The sequence below is a fragment of the Pseudopipra pipra genome, chromosome 12 (genome assembly GCF_036250125.1).
Source record: "Pseudopipra pipra isolate bDixPip1 chromosome 12, bDixPip1.hap1, whole genome shotgun sequence".
Taxonomy (NCBI): domain Eukaryota; kingdom Metazoa; phylum Chordata; class Aves; order Passeriformes; family Pipridae; genus Pseudopipra; species Pseudopipra pipra.
The window spans coordinates 12,938,251-12,956,795 of NC_087560.1; the positions used below are offsets into that span (position 1 = coordinate 12,938,251).

The 18,545-nt window shown below is 45.9% G+C and overlaps 1 protein-coding gene across 2 annotated transcripts; it reads right to left on the reverse strand.

Annotated features, from left to right (window-relative positions):
• Positions 1 to 972: 972 nt before the first annotated feature.
• FAH (fumarylacetoacetate hydrolase) lies at positions 973 to 17,951 on the reverse strand. Of its 2 annotated transcripts, XM_064668965.1 has the most exons (14): positions 17,696 to 17,951; positions 15,354 to 15,464; positions 14,593 to 14,714; positions 13,460 to 13,509; positions 11,878 to 11,968; positions 11,261 to 11,358; positions 10,943 to 10,995; positions 9,474 to 9,573; positions 8,644 to 8,774; positions 7,842 to 7,917; positions 7,184 to 7,230; positions 5,955 to 6,056; positions 4,835 to 4,952; positions 973 to 1,196 (listed from the first exon to the last, which is right to left on the reverse strand). In XM_064668965.1, exons 1-14 carry the CDS (start codon positions 17,888 to 17,890, stop codon positions 1,117 to 1,119), a joined length of 1,374 nt encoding a protein of 457 aa, XP_064525035.1. In that variant the 5' UTR covers positions 17,891 to 17,951; the 3' UTR covers positions 973 to 1,116. The 2 variants fall into 2 exon arrangements, with proteins under 2 accessions (XP_064525035.1, XP_064525036.1); XM_064668966.1 differs by lacking the exons at positions 973 to 1,196; positions 4,835 to 4,952; positions 5,955 to 6,056 and adding an exon at positions 6,094 to 6,168 and having other exon boundaries at positions 17,696 to 17,898.
• Between the last annotated feature and the right edge of the window lie 594 nt (positions 17,952 to 18,545).

The following is an 18,545-nucleotide window of genomic DNA, read 5'->3' on the forward strand; positions in this document are numbered from 1 at the left end:
CAAAACCAGCAGCCTCATCAGGTTCTTCACTTTGAGGACCAAGCAAATATTTAACAAGTTCCCCTTGCACTGTACCAGAGTTCATTATCTGGTCTCCTGAGCTCCTTCCATCAGTAATATCCTCTAATTGATGTGATTTGGCACTTGGCCATGGAGTTAAATTGATTTGTAGGCCAGCAGGAGACAGCAGATGCCCTTTACACTTGAGAAAAGTGGCACGTGGCTTTGTTTACTGGCTGCTGCAAGGGGATGCCATGGCAAGAGATGCCTTTTAGGGGTGGAGGAAGGGTGTTGGCCTTCTTGGTGTCCTCTTACCACAGCCCCTGGTAAGTGACAAGGTGTGACTGCCACCAGTGAGAGTCTGGTGGCAGTCTCTCCAGTGATGAAGTTCACCCTTGCTCCTTGACCCCGGGGAAACTGGTGTGAAGGGTGAGAGAAATGGGGAATTCCCTTCTGTAAACCCAGGCAGGATGCACAAGGCATCTCCATGCTCCTTTGAGGGGTGCCCCAACACAGGCTCCCACCTGTGGGCTGGGATCAATCTTTATTCTGGGGCAGGAAAGTTGCCTCTGGTTGTGTAAGGGCAGGGAGCAGGGACACCCTCACCTGTTGCTGTCAGTTGTACCAATTATCACATTTCCAAATTGCTTTGTTGCAAATTATTCTAGGGCATAGTCATGTAACTCTTACACAGGATGGTCTGTAAGTTTTAACATCCATATGCAACTCACCTTCAGGGTTTTACCTCCAGCATATTAACACTGTGGAAAAAGGAAGTCAGCACGGAATCTCAGATGTTATCATCAACTTAGTACTCTGAATATTTAAGTTTACTTGAAAGTCTCTTTTTATAATTATGAAAAAAACATTAATATAGTAGAAAAGTTAAGAATCTCACTTTCCATTTCAATCATCTTATTCCTATTCTGAGACTTTTAAGCTAGCATTGAAATATTTTTCTTATCACACACATTCATCTTTAAGATATTTATTGATAATTAAAAATAATAAGATTTCAATCACTCATATAAAAATAATAAATCTGAGTAAAGCAGCGTGACTGGTAGAGGTGGGGGGAAGAGTTCCTTCTCCTCAGATGTCACCTTACTCCAGTCATCAGGGATTTGACAGAGCTGGAAGGATTTTTCCCGAGCACTGGCCAAATCCCACGCGGAAGCCGTTGCCCTGGCAGTAACCTAGGGACAGAAAACAACAGACAGCTTGTTCTGTAAGGACAGCAGGATTTTACCAGGAATAAAAGTGAATAAAGGCATAAAGAGACCAAAACCAAGTGAAAACATATCAGAAATTCAATGAGGGGTAAAAAAACCCAAACACCTGGAAGAGTTCAAGTAGCTCAGAGATATAAGAAAAAAAAGAAGCACAAAATGTTAACTACAGCAATATGCAAGTTCAGTGAATTGATCAAAGAGCAAACAAGATATGCAATATTTCTGTTTTCAAACCTAACCTGGAGCACCATCAGTCTACCTGGCAAAGCCATTTGCTGCCTCGTCCAGCCCTGCAATTAATCAAGTAAATCTGGATTCTCTTCCTGGAGCATTAGGTCTGCTCTTGGGACATCAGGATGCTTACAGCCAGAAAGATGGTCATTAAACCTTGTCAAACAGCAGGACCTACCCTTGCAGAAGTTGTTTTGCTTTCTAAAATCAAGTGGTTTAGTTCCAGGAAAAACTCGACATCTGAGTCAAAGTACTCATTTATCCTCTCTGACAGACGTGGAAGGTCTGCTGGCTGCTGCTGAACTCGTGGGGCTGTGACAGAATCTCTAACTCTGGGACAACTCAATCTCTCCCTACTCCTGTGTGATAGAGGAGATGACATTGGGATGGAGATGCTGCAGCACCTCTTGCTGCCACAGGCCAGCCAAGCTGCTCCAGAAACAGCATCCACCAGCAAAGCTGCAGGCAAGGCAGGGGAGGAGACACAGCCAGGGCCTTCTGGCCCATCTGGGAAGTCTATTCTAGGAAGAAACAGCTGAGGAGACCTACTGTAGCTTTCTGCTACAACAGCTGATCAAAGGGAGGACACAAGAGGCATATGCTGGATTTTAAGGACTGATTTCATAGTTAGAGATGGATTTTCCTGATGGAATACATCAACCTTCCCTGCACGTGATAAGAAACAGCTGCCTTCAAGAGGCCAAGATGGAGCTAAACAGAACAGACCTTAACTCTAATTCCCATCCTTAGCACAGGTCAGTGGAAATCACCTCCGAGGAAGAGGATGGGTGGGCTCAGGCTGCAGGGCAGCCAGTTAGCACAAGGACAGACCCTGCAGCTCTAACCCACGGTGCAGCTCTCACAGCCAGGCTGAAATGAAGTTTTCCCAAGGACAGCAATGCCTGTAAATGCTTGTGTAAAGCCACAGACACCATCCCAGTGTCTGCCAGGTACTCCTCATCCATAAACAATACTGGAGTAAGGTGCTGTAAGGCTCAGCTCCACTCCCATTTGTCTCATTAGGCTTCATTGCCAGCTTTCCTTTGAGTGCCAGCTTATTATTTCAGTCTAGTTTAGTTATTCCCGCTGTCAGCCACGATTTAAAGCAGCACCAAGGAGAAGCACATTAAATAAAGCGAGCTCTGTGCTGCCAGCAGCCCTGGCCTGAGCTGTATGTGTGCCAAGGAGCTACTGAGGGGTTTTTGCAGCTGGCTGCCACACACCATCAGCAGCCCCTCCCCTGCAGTGCTCCCTCCCTGACACATTTCTTGGGAGAAAGAAATATATTTCTCTCATTTTATGTGTTAGGTCTCTGAAATAGCTCCCACATGGCGAACAAGAATATGAGATTGAAACAGGAAACTAAAAATGATGGGTTGGGCACTTGGAAGCACCTCGGGGATAAGATGGAATAGCACTAGCCCTGCCTCAAGAGTGCCTTAAGGTACTGGACCTGCCATACATCACTAAATAGGAGCAGATCCCAAACTGTCCCAGCAGACAGCCCCAGCAGCACCTGGCTCTTTGCAATGCCCTGACCACCACAGTCACAAACTGCTGCCAGTGTAAAATAGCCCAGCAGATCAGTGAACATGAGACTGTCCCACTGGGCCCACAGTGCCTTCATCCAGGTCAACACCAGTGCCACTCTGCCATCTTTAATGGTTAAAGACATTCGGGATTCAAAGTATTTATGTAAGTAACACAGCTTGTTCTGGGCATGAAGAATAACATAGGTTATGGACCAATCCCATTTGTCCCTGAGGTGGATCCCCATGGCAGCAGTTCCCAAACCACAAGGTGCTTCTCATCAATAAGGACCATCAGCATGAACATCGAAAGGGATGTTCATCATACTTAACTGTACCCTAATTTAGGGCTCCTGGCATAGTTAGTGGAGGGAGATTGGCAACTCTGGAGGGCAGTGTGGCACTTGGAATTGCTGGAGGAGTGTCTCTGCACTGGATATATAGGGAGCCTGTAGAGAGCAGTGTCAGATTCCTACACGTGTCAGCATGAGTATTTGTGGGGTTGTTGGGAGGCTGAAGGATGTCAGAGGTATTGGGGACTCCTGGTTTTCATCATCTATGGCTCTATCCAGTACCTCTCAATCTCCAGTTGTCTCAGCATCTCCCTCTGTACAACTTGCAGCACCCCACAGAAACACAATTTTCAAGGCTATTGCACAGGCTGCCAGGTGGGAGACACTGGGGCTCTGGCTGCAGCACCACCAAAACCACTTATAGAGCCACTGCTTGGGAGATTGGAATACGTACATTGCTTTCTTTTTTCATCACAGAAAAGTTCTTGGGTTTTGTTAAAAATCTTTCTGGAAAAAAATGATAATATTAGACTGTTTTGTCAAAAATTCTAAAAGTCCTGGTTGGATTAAGAAGGCACAGGTACGTAGGCTCACAGTAGCATCACGCCTTCAGGTTGCTCACAGGCATTAGTCACTCACATTTTATCTGCCCTCAGTCACACCTGTTAGTGTTTTCCCATTGCTTGAGCCATTTGTTCCTGTGCAGATTATCTCTGATCACATCAGCAGGATGGAGCAGCTCAGAGCCAGGCTGGACCTCATCTAATGACTCACAACATCCCACAAAACATTCCCTAAAAATTCAGTGAGCAACATAGCAAAGACATGCAGGCGTGAACCAAAAGTTTCTCATGACTGTTCTTGCCAAATATCTGCCACTTCAAAGCCATAAAGGGGTTGAAAAGAGGAAAGTTAAAAATACATTTGTTTTGCGCTAGATTTGGGTTAAAAAGAAGTAGGAGTGGGATTTAGATCACAAAACACCATGGTAGATTTTAATTCACAAAATCCTTAGTTTATAGAGATGAAAACTAAAATCATGTCCCAGCATGAAATAGCTCTGAAGCAGAGCCCTTTTCAGAGGGGAACTGGTCAGCTGTTCTAGCAGGCTTCATGCTGTTTCCCACATATTTGATTTGCAACACACTTTATTGAAGATGCCCAGGCTACAAATGAAATATTATTTGCAGAATAACTTCTTTCAGCATTTGCTGAGCTCTGCTCTACATGCAAACTTGAACTGTGGTGGCAACAATACATCAACTGCTTCTAGTCTCAGGGTATTTTCACCCTTAAAGGCAAACCTAGCTCCAGCATAGCAAGAGCCTTAAATACTTAGCAAAGCCAACAACCTCATCTGGAAAGCATTTATGGCAGGGAAATTTCTATCCACCTGCTTTTGCCTCCTGGCAGGTAGGATGTTAACAACTGTGCTTGCATGGCAGGTATGTACAGAACAGCCCATGTCTGCACTAGGTGCTTGCCCTGCTGGGATCAATCCATGGAACTGTGTCCTTGATGCAGTGTAAGAGCAGTTATCCACCAGTACCTGTCAGAATGATTTCATCTCCATCCTGCAGGAATTTACGAGACTGTCCACTGCCAAGAGGGATTTCTTTTGTTCCATTCCAGGACAGCTCCAGCATGGAGCCGAAGCTCTCTGGCTCCTGCAGGAAGAGTTTATAAACAAATTAACAACTTTTTAGTATCTCTCCTGCTGTTCAGCTACTTGCTGCTGGGACCAGACACACAAGTATGTTACCTCTAAGGAACAGAGTTTTGTTGTTGATTTAATTCATTGACACATTGGCTTCTTTCCCTGCCTTTGCATTTTAGTTGCTTGCTGGCTATCAGCAGTGATGTTTACAGCTGTTATCTGGTACGTTTAACACAGTGCTCAACCCTGTAAAAGCAGTTTGGGTCTGCCACAGCAAGAATGGAAACAAATGGAGGAGACTTCTACAAATCCATTGCTTTTATGTGGTCACGTTTCAGATTTTTAATTACATTTTGTTCTTCAAAAGAGCAAAGCTGGCGAATGTTTGTGAATCTCTAATGTCACTCTGCCAGTACAATAGCTAGAAGATTCAAAAAGCACATGAAAAATGCTCAAACTGGAAGTACAGGCATCCCATCTTGAAAACAACTTACCTGAGGCTGTCTTTGAGACAGCATGTACAGGATTTGTATTTGGTGTTTCAGAAAGTGTGAGTTACCCATAAATTGCAACAATCGCCCACATGGCAGTTCAAGGGGAATAACAGCTTGTGAAGTTGGCTCCAAGTTCACTGGAGAAACTAAAAGTTATACCCATGCACCTTTTACATTCTTAGCAGAAATAACAAAGCTGCATTTCATAGAGGGTAAATGGGCTCTGTGGATGCTTGGACACAGAAATTAATTTGCATTTATTGTAAAACAGTTATTAGAGAAAGGAATACAGGAGAGGCTAAAAACCAAACACCAATTAAAAAAAGAAAAACGAAACCAAAAACTCTTCACAGTGTGATTTTGGGGCTACCAAAGCAGCAGCAGATCAAAGCGCCTGGGAAAGAAATGCAAATAGTTCCGTGGCTGCTCAGATCAGCCACGATTCTGACCCAAGCCCTGCTCAGCTGGTTCTGGATCACTGACCAGCTGCCAGTGATTGTCACTATTTAAACACTTACAGGTCCACTGATGGTGCCAGAGGCCAGGAGATCTCCGGGTCTGAGGTTGCACCCATTGATGGAATGATGAGCCAGCTGCTGTTTCATGGTCCAGTACATGTGCTGGAGGAAGCAGGAAGAGGATGCTAAAGCAATGAGGGACAAACCTCTCTGGTGTGCCACTAGGCTATGCAAAATATATTGCATTCTCGGGATGATGCTGGTAAGACTGTCCCTAAAGGAAAAATTCTCTCTTTAATCGGGAAACTTCAACAACCTAAAAGCAACATCCACAGTTACTTAGTAACTGCATTCTGAGCAGTTATGTGGCCTGGCTGATAGCATTTATAAAACACATACTTTAACATGCAATTTACTTCTCTAAAATTTCCCTTTTTTCAGCTGGATGTGATTTTCCCTTTTCTTCTTCCTCTCTAAGGCCAGCACTACTGACCCAGGCTCCATGATTAAGTCCAGTATTTTAATGGCTTTACAGAAAAATCTCCTTATTACTGATTTGCTGACTACTGATTTACTGATTAAGGTAATTACTATGCAAAGAACCAAATATGAATATGAAATTGATTGAGAAATGCTGCAGCTGGCACTCAGATCTCCTGGCTTCAATCAGTGGGTAGAGGCAGAGCTGCCACAGTGCCCACAGAAGGACTGGGGCAGACCCAAGCTGGCAGCAGTGAGTTACATCTAAATTAGAGCTGTGGCTGCAGAGCTGTATTGCACCTTGACAAGGCAGAGGCAATTCCCTCTCCCTATGAGCCCTCTGCTCCCACTGCCAGATAGGCACATAACTTAGGATGCTCTGAGCACCCCAAACCAAGCAGTGAAAAGAGCTGCCCCCTTCCTCAGTGCTTGAGCACCCAGGAGGTTCCATCTCACAGGGGTGAACTATCACCACCCTCCAACCTTTTCCCTCTGTCTCCTGTGCAGACACACACCAGGCTGGATCTTCAGCTGCACTGGAACAGGCTGCCCAGGGAAGTGGTGGAATCACTACCATCCCTGGAAGTGTTCAAAAGGCGTGTGGGTGTGAGGGACACGGTTTAGTGGTGGACTTGGCAGTGGGGGGTTAACATCTGGGCTCAATGATCTTGGAGGTCTTTTGCAACCTTAGTGATTCCATGACTCTATTGTATGATTCTACTGCAAAAAAACAGAGTTTAAAACTGCCTAAGGCTGGAGCTGAAGGCATCAGCAAGACTGCAAACAAACAAAACATACTGGAGTCTTACCTTGAAATTGGATCTGCATATAGTAGTTGGTGTGTTCATTCCTTCTCCTGCAGAAAATATAAGGAGTAAGAAAGAGAGAAGCAATTTGTTTGTGTTGGATGAATGGATGTTGGAGTCTTTTATTTTACAGATGAATGGAGACTTCTTTTACCATTGTAATCCCTAGTGAGAAACCATTAATAACATTTTTTATTGCTACAGAGACCAGTATTTCATAGAAAACAAGTGAGTTTCTCCGATAGATAGCACCAGAGTAGCATCAAGCTGCTCATTTTCTATTCTCTGCTCTCCTACAGGAGCAACACTTGGACCTAGCAGTTAGCAGGGCCATGAGCTGGGGTCTGAGCTGGGTTGACATCTGGATCCCACACACATGTGCACTTTCCATGCCCCACTTTCCCCTGCCCATGCAAGGAGACCCCACAGGGACCCTCCTCATCAAAAGCCGACCATCTGGGAAGGCATTCCCTCCTTGGCACATTGCTGTATGGCCAATGGGGAGCAAGAACAGCTTTGCCTCTTTCTCTGACAGAGGCAATCTGGGCAAAGATGGAAAAGGAGGACTGTGGAACCAAGAGCAAAGTGAATGAACAATATGGTGATTCTGCAATCCTTAATTGGCAGTTTCAGCTTCGTAACCCACTCAGCTTTGCCATACCTTTAATAGCAACGAAGAGATTGATGTCAAAAGTGTAGGGTTCTTTATCCTGAAGGTAGGGCAGTGGCTTGGGATCCTAAAAGTACATAAAATTCATCACAGTCTAAACAAACAGAAAGGAAAAATTCCGTAAGCCACCCGAGAGACTTTTTGTTTACCCAGCCTGTGCTGCCCACCCCATTCATTTCACTGTTCTTACTGCTCAGGTTATCACTTTGACTGGTCTCATGAACATACATAAAAAGATCTCTCTGAGCAGATAGGATATCCCTACAATCCGATTCCTTTTTCTGCACTTGGGCTCCAAAAGCCATCTCCATCATTTCCACGTGGATGTTTGCCCTGTGCCAGCACAGAGAAGATGGTGAGGTCTCTGCAAGACTCTCTGTTACCCTTTCCAATTTAATTAAACATTTACATAATGCAGACAACTGGAAATGATTGAACAAAGTGTTTTGGCTTGAGTCCACCCTCTCTCCATTGCCTGCTGGATGCTCAGTGCTACCAAAAGATCTCTGATCAGTTTATTTTCCAGGTGTTTTAAAGGAGATTATTTTTCTGCCCTGTTAAAACAGGATGACTCAGGGCACCACGTGCCAGGGCCAGTGACATCAATGAGCACTTGAACTCAGAGGGCCCTGGTGCCTTCATATGTTCTGAAGCAGAATCACACTTGTAAACTCCATGAAGACAATGCCTGGCATTTATACAGCTCAGTGATTTCCACTGATGGGACCTTCCAGCTCTGCTGACATTTTTCTACCACTGCTTTTCCTTTATTTCAACCCTTTCTCCTGCTAACCTGGACAGGGTTTGGCAACACAAATGGCATGAGAGCTTCCATGGTAACAACCCACGGAGAGATGGTTGTGCCAAGGCTCTTGCTCAGGAAGGGACCCAGAGGAACGTATTCCCATTTCTGGATGTCACGGGCTAGGAAGAGAAAATTCAAAGCAATGCAGTTAAATGTATCCTAGGAGTTGCACAGCCATCAGACCTGTGAAAGAGTAACATGAATCAGAAATGTTACCCCCACCCTTTTCTAGCCATTGTGCCCAAATCCTAATTTCAATCCATCCCTTTTGGACCTTCAACCCCATTTTCTTTGACCAGCGAGATTAGGAAGAAAAGTCAGCAATAAGTAAAATAAGTCAGGCCATCCCCATATAACCAGTATTTTTATCCCCAGTTTAATTAATGCTTTTACACCCAGCTAATGGTCTTTGCCAGTCAAAGGGCCAATTTCAACCAGTTAAATCTTTGTAGAGACTTAGGGATTTGTGATTGCCAAATCCTTTTCCTTCTCCTGACACTGAAATCAATCACCATCCTTGGAATCACCATCCTCAGAGCTGCTCTATCCCTGCCCAGAAGAAACTAGACTGATATTAGCTCTTTTATAAGTAAATAAATCTTCATTAGGCAGTAATTTCTGCTTCTACTGATTGATTGAAGACAGATTAATATAGACACTGAGAAATACAGACAGCACTTCATTTTCATCCCTTCCAACTGTACCCAGTGGTTTCAAGGATTGCTATTCTACTATTAAAATATGTAATTTATCCCTCTCTAAGGTTTCTCATGACACTGTAACCCCCTCTCCAGGCAGACTCCTGCAGCACTGGTTACCGCTCCAGTCGTTCATAAGGACCATCCCAAAGATGTGCTCGTGGGCTTTGCTGATAGGAATTGGCTCCCCATACTTGTTTCCAGGACCTACAAAGAATGCCTGAAATTGAAAAGCAACACACTGATTGAGGTTTTTTTAAGCTAAAAATCCTTACTGCACAGAGGATTACAGGCACCAGCAGCAGAGTCTGGACAGGACGGGCTGTGCATTTCCCTTACACATTTAGATTTAAAAACCTGTGGCCTACTCCCTCTTTCTTCCCTTCCATGAAGCGGGCAGGCTTGATTTACTTAAGAACACTGTGTTGCTAAGAGACAGGCATTAAACAAGGGCATGATGTTGTCAAAACGAAGGAGTGAAAAACAGTCCCTCTTAATTACAATCCGGATGGAGAACAGGTTTGCCCACTGAAAGGACTCTGCCGCAGACAGTGAACAGGAAAGAGTTTAAAGTCATCTGAGGGAATGCTGAAGGTGGCTGGAGCCTGTTGTGACAGTGGAGGAGGCAGATGGAGAAATGTGACCACTAAATAAAACAGGTCATGAACTGGGTGCCTGCACTCGCTCCCTTAGGAAATGTACAGTCAGAGCACATGGCAGAGGATTCTATGGGGAATCAGTTGTCTCTTTCTGCCAACAATATGGAAGTTTTTTCTTCTTCTTTCACAGCAACTGCCAGTAAAACTCAGGCTGCAAAGCAGAGGTACAGCAGCACCACAGGTACCTCACTTTATGGGACTGCTTCCCCCTTTATAGCATTGATTTACAAAGCACACAGTATTAAAGGTTTTCACCTCATTTTTAGTACAATTTGCCTCAACATCACACTTCTTTCACTTTTTTTTTTTAAGAGGAAAGATGGGGAACAAATCATATAAAAATTATATAAATCATTAAAATGACATAAATCTTAATGAACAGTCCTATATAACTCTCCCTTCTGGACCACATTAAGCCACAAGACACTGTGCCTTCCAAGCATGTTTTGTTACAACATCCACAGCACAGGTTACATCTTTCCAGTCAGGAGGACTAGGAGTTTGAGTCACACGCCCAAGAACCCAGGGCTTCCTCTGCTCTAAACTCAAGCCTGTACTTCCAAAACTCACAGTGTCCATTGAAAGATCCTGCTGCTAACCAGGTAACAGGCTCTGGTGTCTGATAAAAGAAATTCTGCCTGCCTTCTACCAGACTGCTGCGCTGGTGCTCAGGCTGGGGCAGTCAAGCCATTTCCAGCCTGAAAGCTGTATGAGCAAACCTCCCAGCGAGCTAATGCACCCTCATCCACGTCAAAAGGGAAGCTTTTCTCCACAGAACTCTTTACTGCCTGCCACACAAACTGCTCAGAGGGGAACACAGGAATGGACCTTATAGGACATTCAGTTTAGAAGCTAAACCCACCCTTTCTTCCCTGGTTCTATTTTAATGTTTTTCAAGTGGTAAGGAAAAAAAACCCAAATCCATCTCACCATTTCTAACTCGATATCCAGACGTTTACAAGCACCAAACACTGGAGGTTTATCTGTAGGTAGGAGAAAGAGTATTTTACATCAGGAAGGCAGGTAGGGAAATAGATGTAATGGCCAGAAGAAACAGAGCAGCAGGTGCTGCCTGGCATAGAAACACAAGATGGACTTAACCCACAGCTTTCTCTTGACCTGACCCAAGGCTGGGCTTTAGACAAGGCCTCCCAGATCCTTCCTCTTCACTACTCTGTGATGTGGAGGAAAAGTAAAAAAAAAAAAAAAAAAGTAAGAATCCACATTAAAATCCTACCATGGACTCACCATTGTCAGGTTTCATTTGTCCCACAGGTCTCCGGATGGGCGTCCCAGACACCACAACAGATGATGCTCGGCCGTGATAACCAACAGGTAAGTGCAGCCTTGTGAAAGAGCATCACAGAGCATGATTAGCTGGGTACCAGAGCAGCTTTTTGAGGTGGGAGCACCGTGGGGTTGTGAGGTACAAGGAGAGAGCTCTGCAAAGATGGGCATGATCACTGGCACCTTACTGACTCTGATATAAAGACATGAGTGAACTGTAATCCAAAGCCATGTAGCAGTCAAGGCACTTCAGTGCCACTGCTCCAATTAATTCCTTAGAGCTTAAACCCTGCTTTTTTGTCACTCAGCAAAAACTAATTTCTTAGGTAAATCTATCTTTGAACCAGGGGGCTGCAGGGTAACTGGTGTGGCTGCTGCAACAAAATGCAGTGCACTTGGGTGAGGCTGGGAATATGTGAGGTTCAGTTCTGGTATCAAATTCTTGACTCTGTTCTCATCTGCTATGAATTGAAATCAGAACATTCCTGAAAAACTACTCAGATCATTAAAAATTTATATATACATAGAGATAAGCCTACAAAATAATTCTGCACTAGAGAAAAATCTAAGCTACCCACCAGTTTGGCATCAGAGCGTTCTCCTTCCCCCTGAACATGATCCCAACGTTTGTGGCATGTTGGCGTGAAGAATAGAAGTCAGTGTAATCTCCTGCATGAGAAGAAAGCCATAAAATAGGGATCAATGGCAGGAAAGTCCCTCATCTGCTGGGGGGCTAAAGCACATCATATGCTGCTGGCAATGAAAAGAGTAGAAAAGGAGAGAGTGAGAGTGCTGGGTATGGCCATGTAATTACAGCATGAAGGGGTGATTAACAGTTTACCTATAAATTATGCATAAGAAAATGGCTTTTTTTTTTTTTTCAGTAGATAAGAGAGGGAACAGCACAGGACATAAAGCAGCAGCCCCCTTTCAGAGACAAGGCAATTCCCGGTGCTTTTCCTCTTGCCGGTGGTACCCCGTGGAGGGACTCGGCTGATAGTCAGGACATCTGCTGCCCTCTGCTGCCATCCTTGCAAACAGCTCCCACCCTTTGGAACCACGGGAAACCGGAGGAAATGGGGGGAAAACCTCAAATTAGGAGGATGCATTTTCATTATATTGTTTTGTGAGCTCAGTAAGTTATCCTGCAGCTCCAGGAGGATCCAGCAGTAAGTCATCCCCTGCAGTTTCAGCCTCCCAGCAGAGGATCCAGCCATGCAGGACAAGCAAGAACCACGCACAGAGCAGAGCTGCAGGTAAGTGTTGTGGAATCCTAAATTCCTTGTATCTCCATGATACACAGCCCCATCACACTGCCAGGGCAGTGCTCTGTTCCCAGCGCTCATGAGAGAAAGGAGCCAGCAATTTTTTGACAAGACATATTGAATCTGAAGCTATTTTCAGGGAGGTATCACACCTGTGGGAACTCCACATGGTTCCTTTGGGACAGGCTAGGCTTTGTCCCAAACTGGGTTGTGCTCCATGGAAGTCAAAAGCCCAGTGGGAACAGAGTTGGATGGGAAATGGGCAAGTTTACATCCTTGCTCCTATGAAGGTTATGCCCTCAAGTGACTTTGATCAAGTTGGTTTGGGTCCAAATATAAATTTCTGTTAGAAACAGGAAAATGTTTATTTCTCTACATGAATATACTAATTCCAAAGCATTCCATGGCCTCATAGGAGTGGTGGTAAGATCTGGGATGCAGAGTAATGGTCTGGGAGTAGAAACTCATCCCTGTTTATGATGCCATGCTGGAGTATCTGCCTTGAAAAATATTGCAAGACCTGAATTATTTTCTGATGGTAAAAGGGGAAATTGTTGGAAACCAAACAAGTGTTTCCTGCTTGGCTGTAGTCACAAAGGCATCACAAAGGTAATCCAATCTGATGACAGGAGTTATGTACCACCAGACAACCCTGATTTAGTGGAAATTGTGTCCAGGAATCTTCTGGCTGCTATTGAGCTTCCCCAGGCTTTTATTCTTGTGCCACAGACAGCACCTACCTTTCATTCTGTGCAATAATCTACTTCTGGCTGCTGCAGAACCCATTCCCTGTCACAGCTATGATCTGACCGTCTGAGCAGGCTGGAAATAAAGCAGCTTCTCTGTGCAGGAGCAAAGGGCAGTGCTGAGGAGCCCTTGGCTGAGGGGAACTCACCGATGTGGGCAGGCAGGTGCATTGTTGCAGAAGCTTGAGGTACAAACGCTCTGAAATGAAAAATGACGCCTTCAGCTCTCAGAAAACTTGCAACTCTCACCTGTAAGAAGCACGTAAGAGACCGACTTGCTCTCCCAGCTCCTTCCTTAATTTAGTTTGCAAAGCCTTGTAGCAAAAAAACCTTGCAGAAAAATCTGATGACTGCACAAGCTGCTGTTACTTGAGATGGTTACAGCCAAAAGGAGCATCTGTCAGGGTACGAGTGGGAAGGGGGGCATGCCTGAGGCCATCTGGGTTTCCAAGAGGCACAGAGAAACACCCTGTGCCTCTGCTGCGTGGGCAGGATGATTTCATGGGATGTGGCTCTTGAGGTGGCCGATTTGAACTTCTGGCACTGCTCAGGAAAGGTTCAACCGAGGTTCAACCTGCTCCTGCACATGTGTGCCTAAGTCCCCCAGGGAGGAACAGCTCCTGCTGGCTGCCAGGACAGGCACTTGCACCATTTAAAGCATCACTCCAGACACACAAGAAGATATGGGGTTAATGAACATACATTTTCCATCAGCACATCGAGGAGCAGAGCACAGTCCTCCCCTCCTGCCCCTAGGCCACTGCACTGCCCCAAGTCTGAAGCCAATCTGCGACCACAGATTCAGTTTTAGCAAAGTCAGGTAGTTGCTGAGGGCAAACTGCTCCAGGTGTGACAGGCAGGGAGGGAGATGCTGGGGAAGGGAGAGGTGAAGACTTGCAGCCACATCTTCATGGAAGGCCACGGTGAAGGGGCCATAGCCAGGGAACCAGTCCAGCCCGCCCCACACCTGCCTGGGCAGCCCTGCTCAGCCTCCACAGAGAGGCAACAGGTCCAGGCACACCCCAGGGCAGAGCTTGGTGTTTCCAGGTGGAGGGTGACACCCCAGATCTGCAGGCAGTTACAGGATTAATCAGAGATTAATCTTGAGGTAGTAAAGAGAAGGAAGCACTCAATGTGCTCAAACCCCAGTTAATTCCCACATAGGAGGCAGGTGGCCACATTCAGACTTTTGCTTTTGGTGGCTCAGATCACAGGGTGACCTCAGTGACACAGGGCACAGCTGGAAGCTCACCATTCCCACAGCCTCACTCCGCTCCCTCACCTTCTCCACAGCTCCGTGTTGTCCCTCAGGGTGGGCTCTCCGGCCGACAGCAGCCTCTGGAGTAAAGCCCTCGCCTCCATCCACGCCGGCCGGCCCAGCCCCATGAAGGCGTTCAGGGTGGGCTGGCAGAGACACAGAGGTGGGGGAACAGGGAAAAGACCATGTTTTGTTCATCCTTCACATGCATGAAGATGTCCTGCACTCCCATCCGAGTGCTGGATGCCTGTGGCCAGGGTTATGCAGCAGTGGCTGCCTAAATCATCTGTCCCACCTGTTCATGACTGCCTACACCCCCATTCACCCCCCACAAGTCCTCTGCAGCAGGACCTGCTGCATGTTTGCATCACCCCATCCTAACACACCACTTCAGGCCTTGGTGGCTTTGATATCTCAACCAGCTGTAACCAGAGGTCATTTATATTTACCTTTACCCTTAACAAAACCTCCCTGTCATTAATATCCCATCCAATTCCTTGCCATGAAGTGTTGAAGGCACAAGTAGGATTGAATTGACATTAAGGTTTTGTGTCAGACCCCTGCATTGCCAAAGGCTGATGACACTTTCACTGAAAATGCCCTTTGGACCCCCAATGCCCCAGCTCTCCTTCCTGTCACACCTGTGATGGTTTTCCCTGTAGCAGAACCTGCCTGACAACACATTTCTAGTTCATGTTCATTATCTCACCACACGTTGCAAAAGTCCCTTGTGGAACATTTCTAAAATGTGTGTGGAAATTAGAAGAATAGACTCTGATAAATACCTGGTCAAAGACGTGCTGATGTTTGGCAAGAGCTGGTCCATTGAAAAGATGTTTAATGACGCTGAGATCCAAAATCTGGTCTCCAATCGCTACCCCAAGCCTGTGGCGAGGCTGCAAAGCAGCAAGAGGAGGGGGGAAGAGAAGAAGAGATTATGCTTGTAGCCAAAAATTCTCCAGAGAGGGCATGGGGGAAGACAGTGACCACAGTGAGTTTAATCCATCTGGGACAAGGGTCTGATGCCAGGGCAATAGGCCATTAAGAGCCAGTCTATGAGCCTGGCTGCTGAAAAACTTCTATGGGCAGAGTATCGTTGCAGAATTCCGGCCGACCTTGAGGGGTAGAAAACAGCCTCAGCCCCATCTTTTGGGGAAAGGACAGCACAACAAGAAGAGGTTTCTCTCCCTTTCCCCCAGAAGTATTTGCCCACCCCTCATTAATGACAAGCATTGCAGAGTAAGCCTATACACCTGGAATATGCTGTGAAGTAGCCAAATGCTATTGCCCCTTCTACAAGTGAGAAACTGAAGCACAGACAGACTATGGGCAGGATGGATCCCATCCCTATAACCATGTAACAGGAAAGAAAAACAGGCATTTCTGCACCGCAGCTCCTCCCCAGAGGACTCCGGGTGCTCTGGACCGCCCTGACGACACCAGGCACGCAGAGCACCTTGCTCAGGCACATTGTTTCTGTACCACATGGGACGAGGCTGCCCTGCACCACCCATCCCCACACCATGTGGCTCGCATGTGAACCCCAGCCTAGATCCTCTCTTCGGGAACAGAGAGGAACGGTGGGTTGTGGCTGCTCTGGCTGGACAGATGCAGCCCAAGAGACAAAGCCCCCGTTCATCCCCGGCGCGTGCGGAGCCGGCGGTGCCGGCGGGGCAGCAGCACGGACAGACCCACGGCAGCTCCGCCACAGCTGCGTGGGGCTAAAAAATGCAGACAAATTTCAATTATTTGTGTCTATAGGCAAATAAAGACAAACTAGTCACAGTCACTCTGAAAACAAGCTCACCAAAATAACCATCCGTGCTATTAAACCTGGGGTTTTTTTTAACCTTTAATTTCTAAACAAGATTCCAAGTGCGGTAGTAAGTATTTATTCAGCAAACATTCCTGGAGAAAAAAACTAAAGGTCACGTCAGGTTAATTTGTAACTGGGATAGTCAGGAATGACATCAATTGTTTTACCCTGAAATCATTAAAACATTGGGCTACTTTTAGAATGTTATTTTCCTAAATAATTTCCGTAAGTCCTTGCCTGTCTTGTCACAGGGTTTGAGTGAAGATGTTTTCTTCAAGTAGTTATTGAAGAAGGCAGAAAAATAATCCAACCTTGCTAGATAACAGCATACACATCTAGGAGGAGATTAAATGAACCATCTCAGCTTTACCTTTAGAAAATACCACATCAGAAAACACAATCTTATGGTTTAAATTCTTTTTTTTTTTTAAACCTGCACAGATAAGCAGCAGAAACCAGGAGGTAATCATGAAGTTTCCATGAGCAATGATAAATAAATTCTCTGCTTTTTCCTTCCAAGATGCAGCTCTTGGCGTGTTTTCTTTTCTCCAGGAGGACTCATCTCTGGGCCTCCATCCCGTCAGGCACTTGGAGGTGTGAGGTTCAGCCTATCTGGGCTCAGTATTCATGAAAACAGAAACTGGGAGCTACCTTTTCAGCAGAAAGGTGAACCATGTTTTCGTATGTGATCATAAATACAAGATCTGAAGCTGGCTCAACCTGTGGCCTTTGGGCGCAGCTTTAAATGTAACACACTTGCACATGTTTAATGCAGCAGTGCATAAACGTGCCCAGTAAAACAGGTCAGCTGCAAAAACAGATAAAACATACATTTGGTGCCCTGGTTGAATGCTTTGGCAGCCACTAACCAAACTCACTAAGAGCACTATTTAATGTGGCTTCTTAAGGGTGACATTGTGATTACAATCAGTTGCAAAAAAGATGAGAGATTGAGTTAAAAAAACTGAGTGTGAACTGTGCTGTGCCTCTACATAGGGAGTGAGAGGATCAAACAGATTTAATGATTTCACAGAAATGGTCAAACACACAAAAACTACCACACATATTAGCCAAAGTACTTCTCATCACTACTAACACCTCTCATTTCTTTTGTGCAGTTTTAAAGAAGATGACATCAAAATAATCACACAAGGAAATGCAGCAGCTACAGCTTTGCTGATAAGCCAGGAAGGCTGCGCAAGTGTCTCAGGCTGGGAAGTTTTCCTTTCTCCCAGGCTGCCGGGAAATTGTGCTCTCTCATAGCCCTGGAACAATTACAACAGCCCAAGGACAAAGTTTGCTGTTACTCACCTCCTCCTTAGTGGAGAAAACCCCATAGGGGAGATTTTGGAGAGGAAAATCCGAGTCCTTGTGTACCTGGATGAAAGACATGCTGAACCCTGAGCAGTCCCCGCTCCCAGATGACAGCACCCACCTCCTGGGGGCTACACGCCTTCCGAGGAGGAAGATCCTCTCCAGGTGTTGTAGCCCAGGGCAGGGAAGCATCAAATCCCACCCTCTGTCCTCAGACACAAACCAATCGCTGCTCAGTCGCCATCCCACCCCTCTGCCCGGTCCTCTGGCAGGTTAATCAGTGCCAGAGCTTTGCCTGAGTCAGCAGCTGTTGACTGCTCCCAGCAGGCAGCGACCCCGGGGAAACAGGGTCTCCCTGCCCAGTTACCTTTCCTGCAGGCATTCAGAAGATGTGTAGAGGTGGCACTTGATTTAGGGGTGGCCTTGGCAGTGCTGGGTTAACTGTTGGACTGGATGATGTGGGAGGTCTTTTCCAACTTTAATGCTTCTATGATTCTATAAACCCTCACACGAAACTGAGGCCTTTCTGTAACAGGTACCTTGCTGTGGGTCAAGGATGCGACCAGACAGCTGCAAGACCAGAGGGAAACCCACTCATTTACCTTCTGAGGGGTCACTTATGTGCCAGGATGCTGGTGAAACGATTATGCCCTCGCTGAGCAGTTCTCCCACCAGGAGCTCAGCAGTCCTTGAAGTTGCAAAATTCACACCCAAAACTGCACTTTGTGTGTATTTTAGTTTTGCAAAGCTGCACCTCTCTGAGTCCTTCTACTTTCCCCAGATAGTTCCAGCAGCTTAAAACCAGAGAAAAAATGCGGTCAACCATAAAGAGCAGGGAGGCCGATCC

Coding starts and splice junctions, on each gene's coding strand:
- FAH (XM_064668965.1), bottom strand. CDS start 17,890: ATGCTTCCCTGCCCTGGGCTACAACACCTGGAGAGGATCTTCCTCCTC. Junction 11,359..11,877: donor AACGCTCTGATGCCAAACTG/GTGGGTAGCTTA, acceptor CTCTTTCACAAG/GCTGCACTTACCTGTTGGTT. Junction 7,231..7,841: donor TCTCTTCGTTGCTATTAAAG/GTATGGCAAAGC, acceptor TATTTTCTGCAG/GAGAAGGAATGAACACACCA.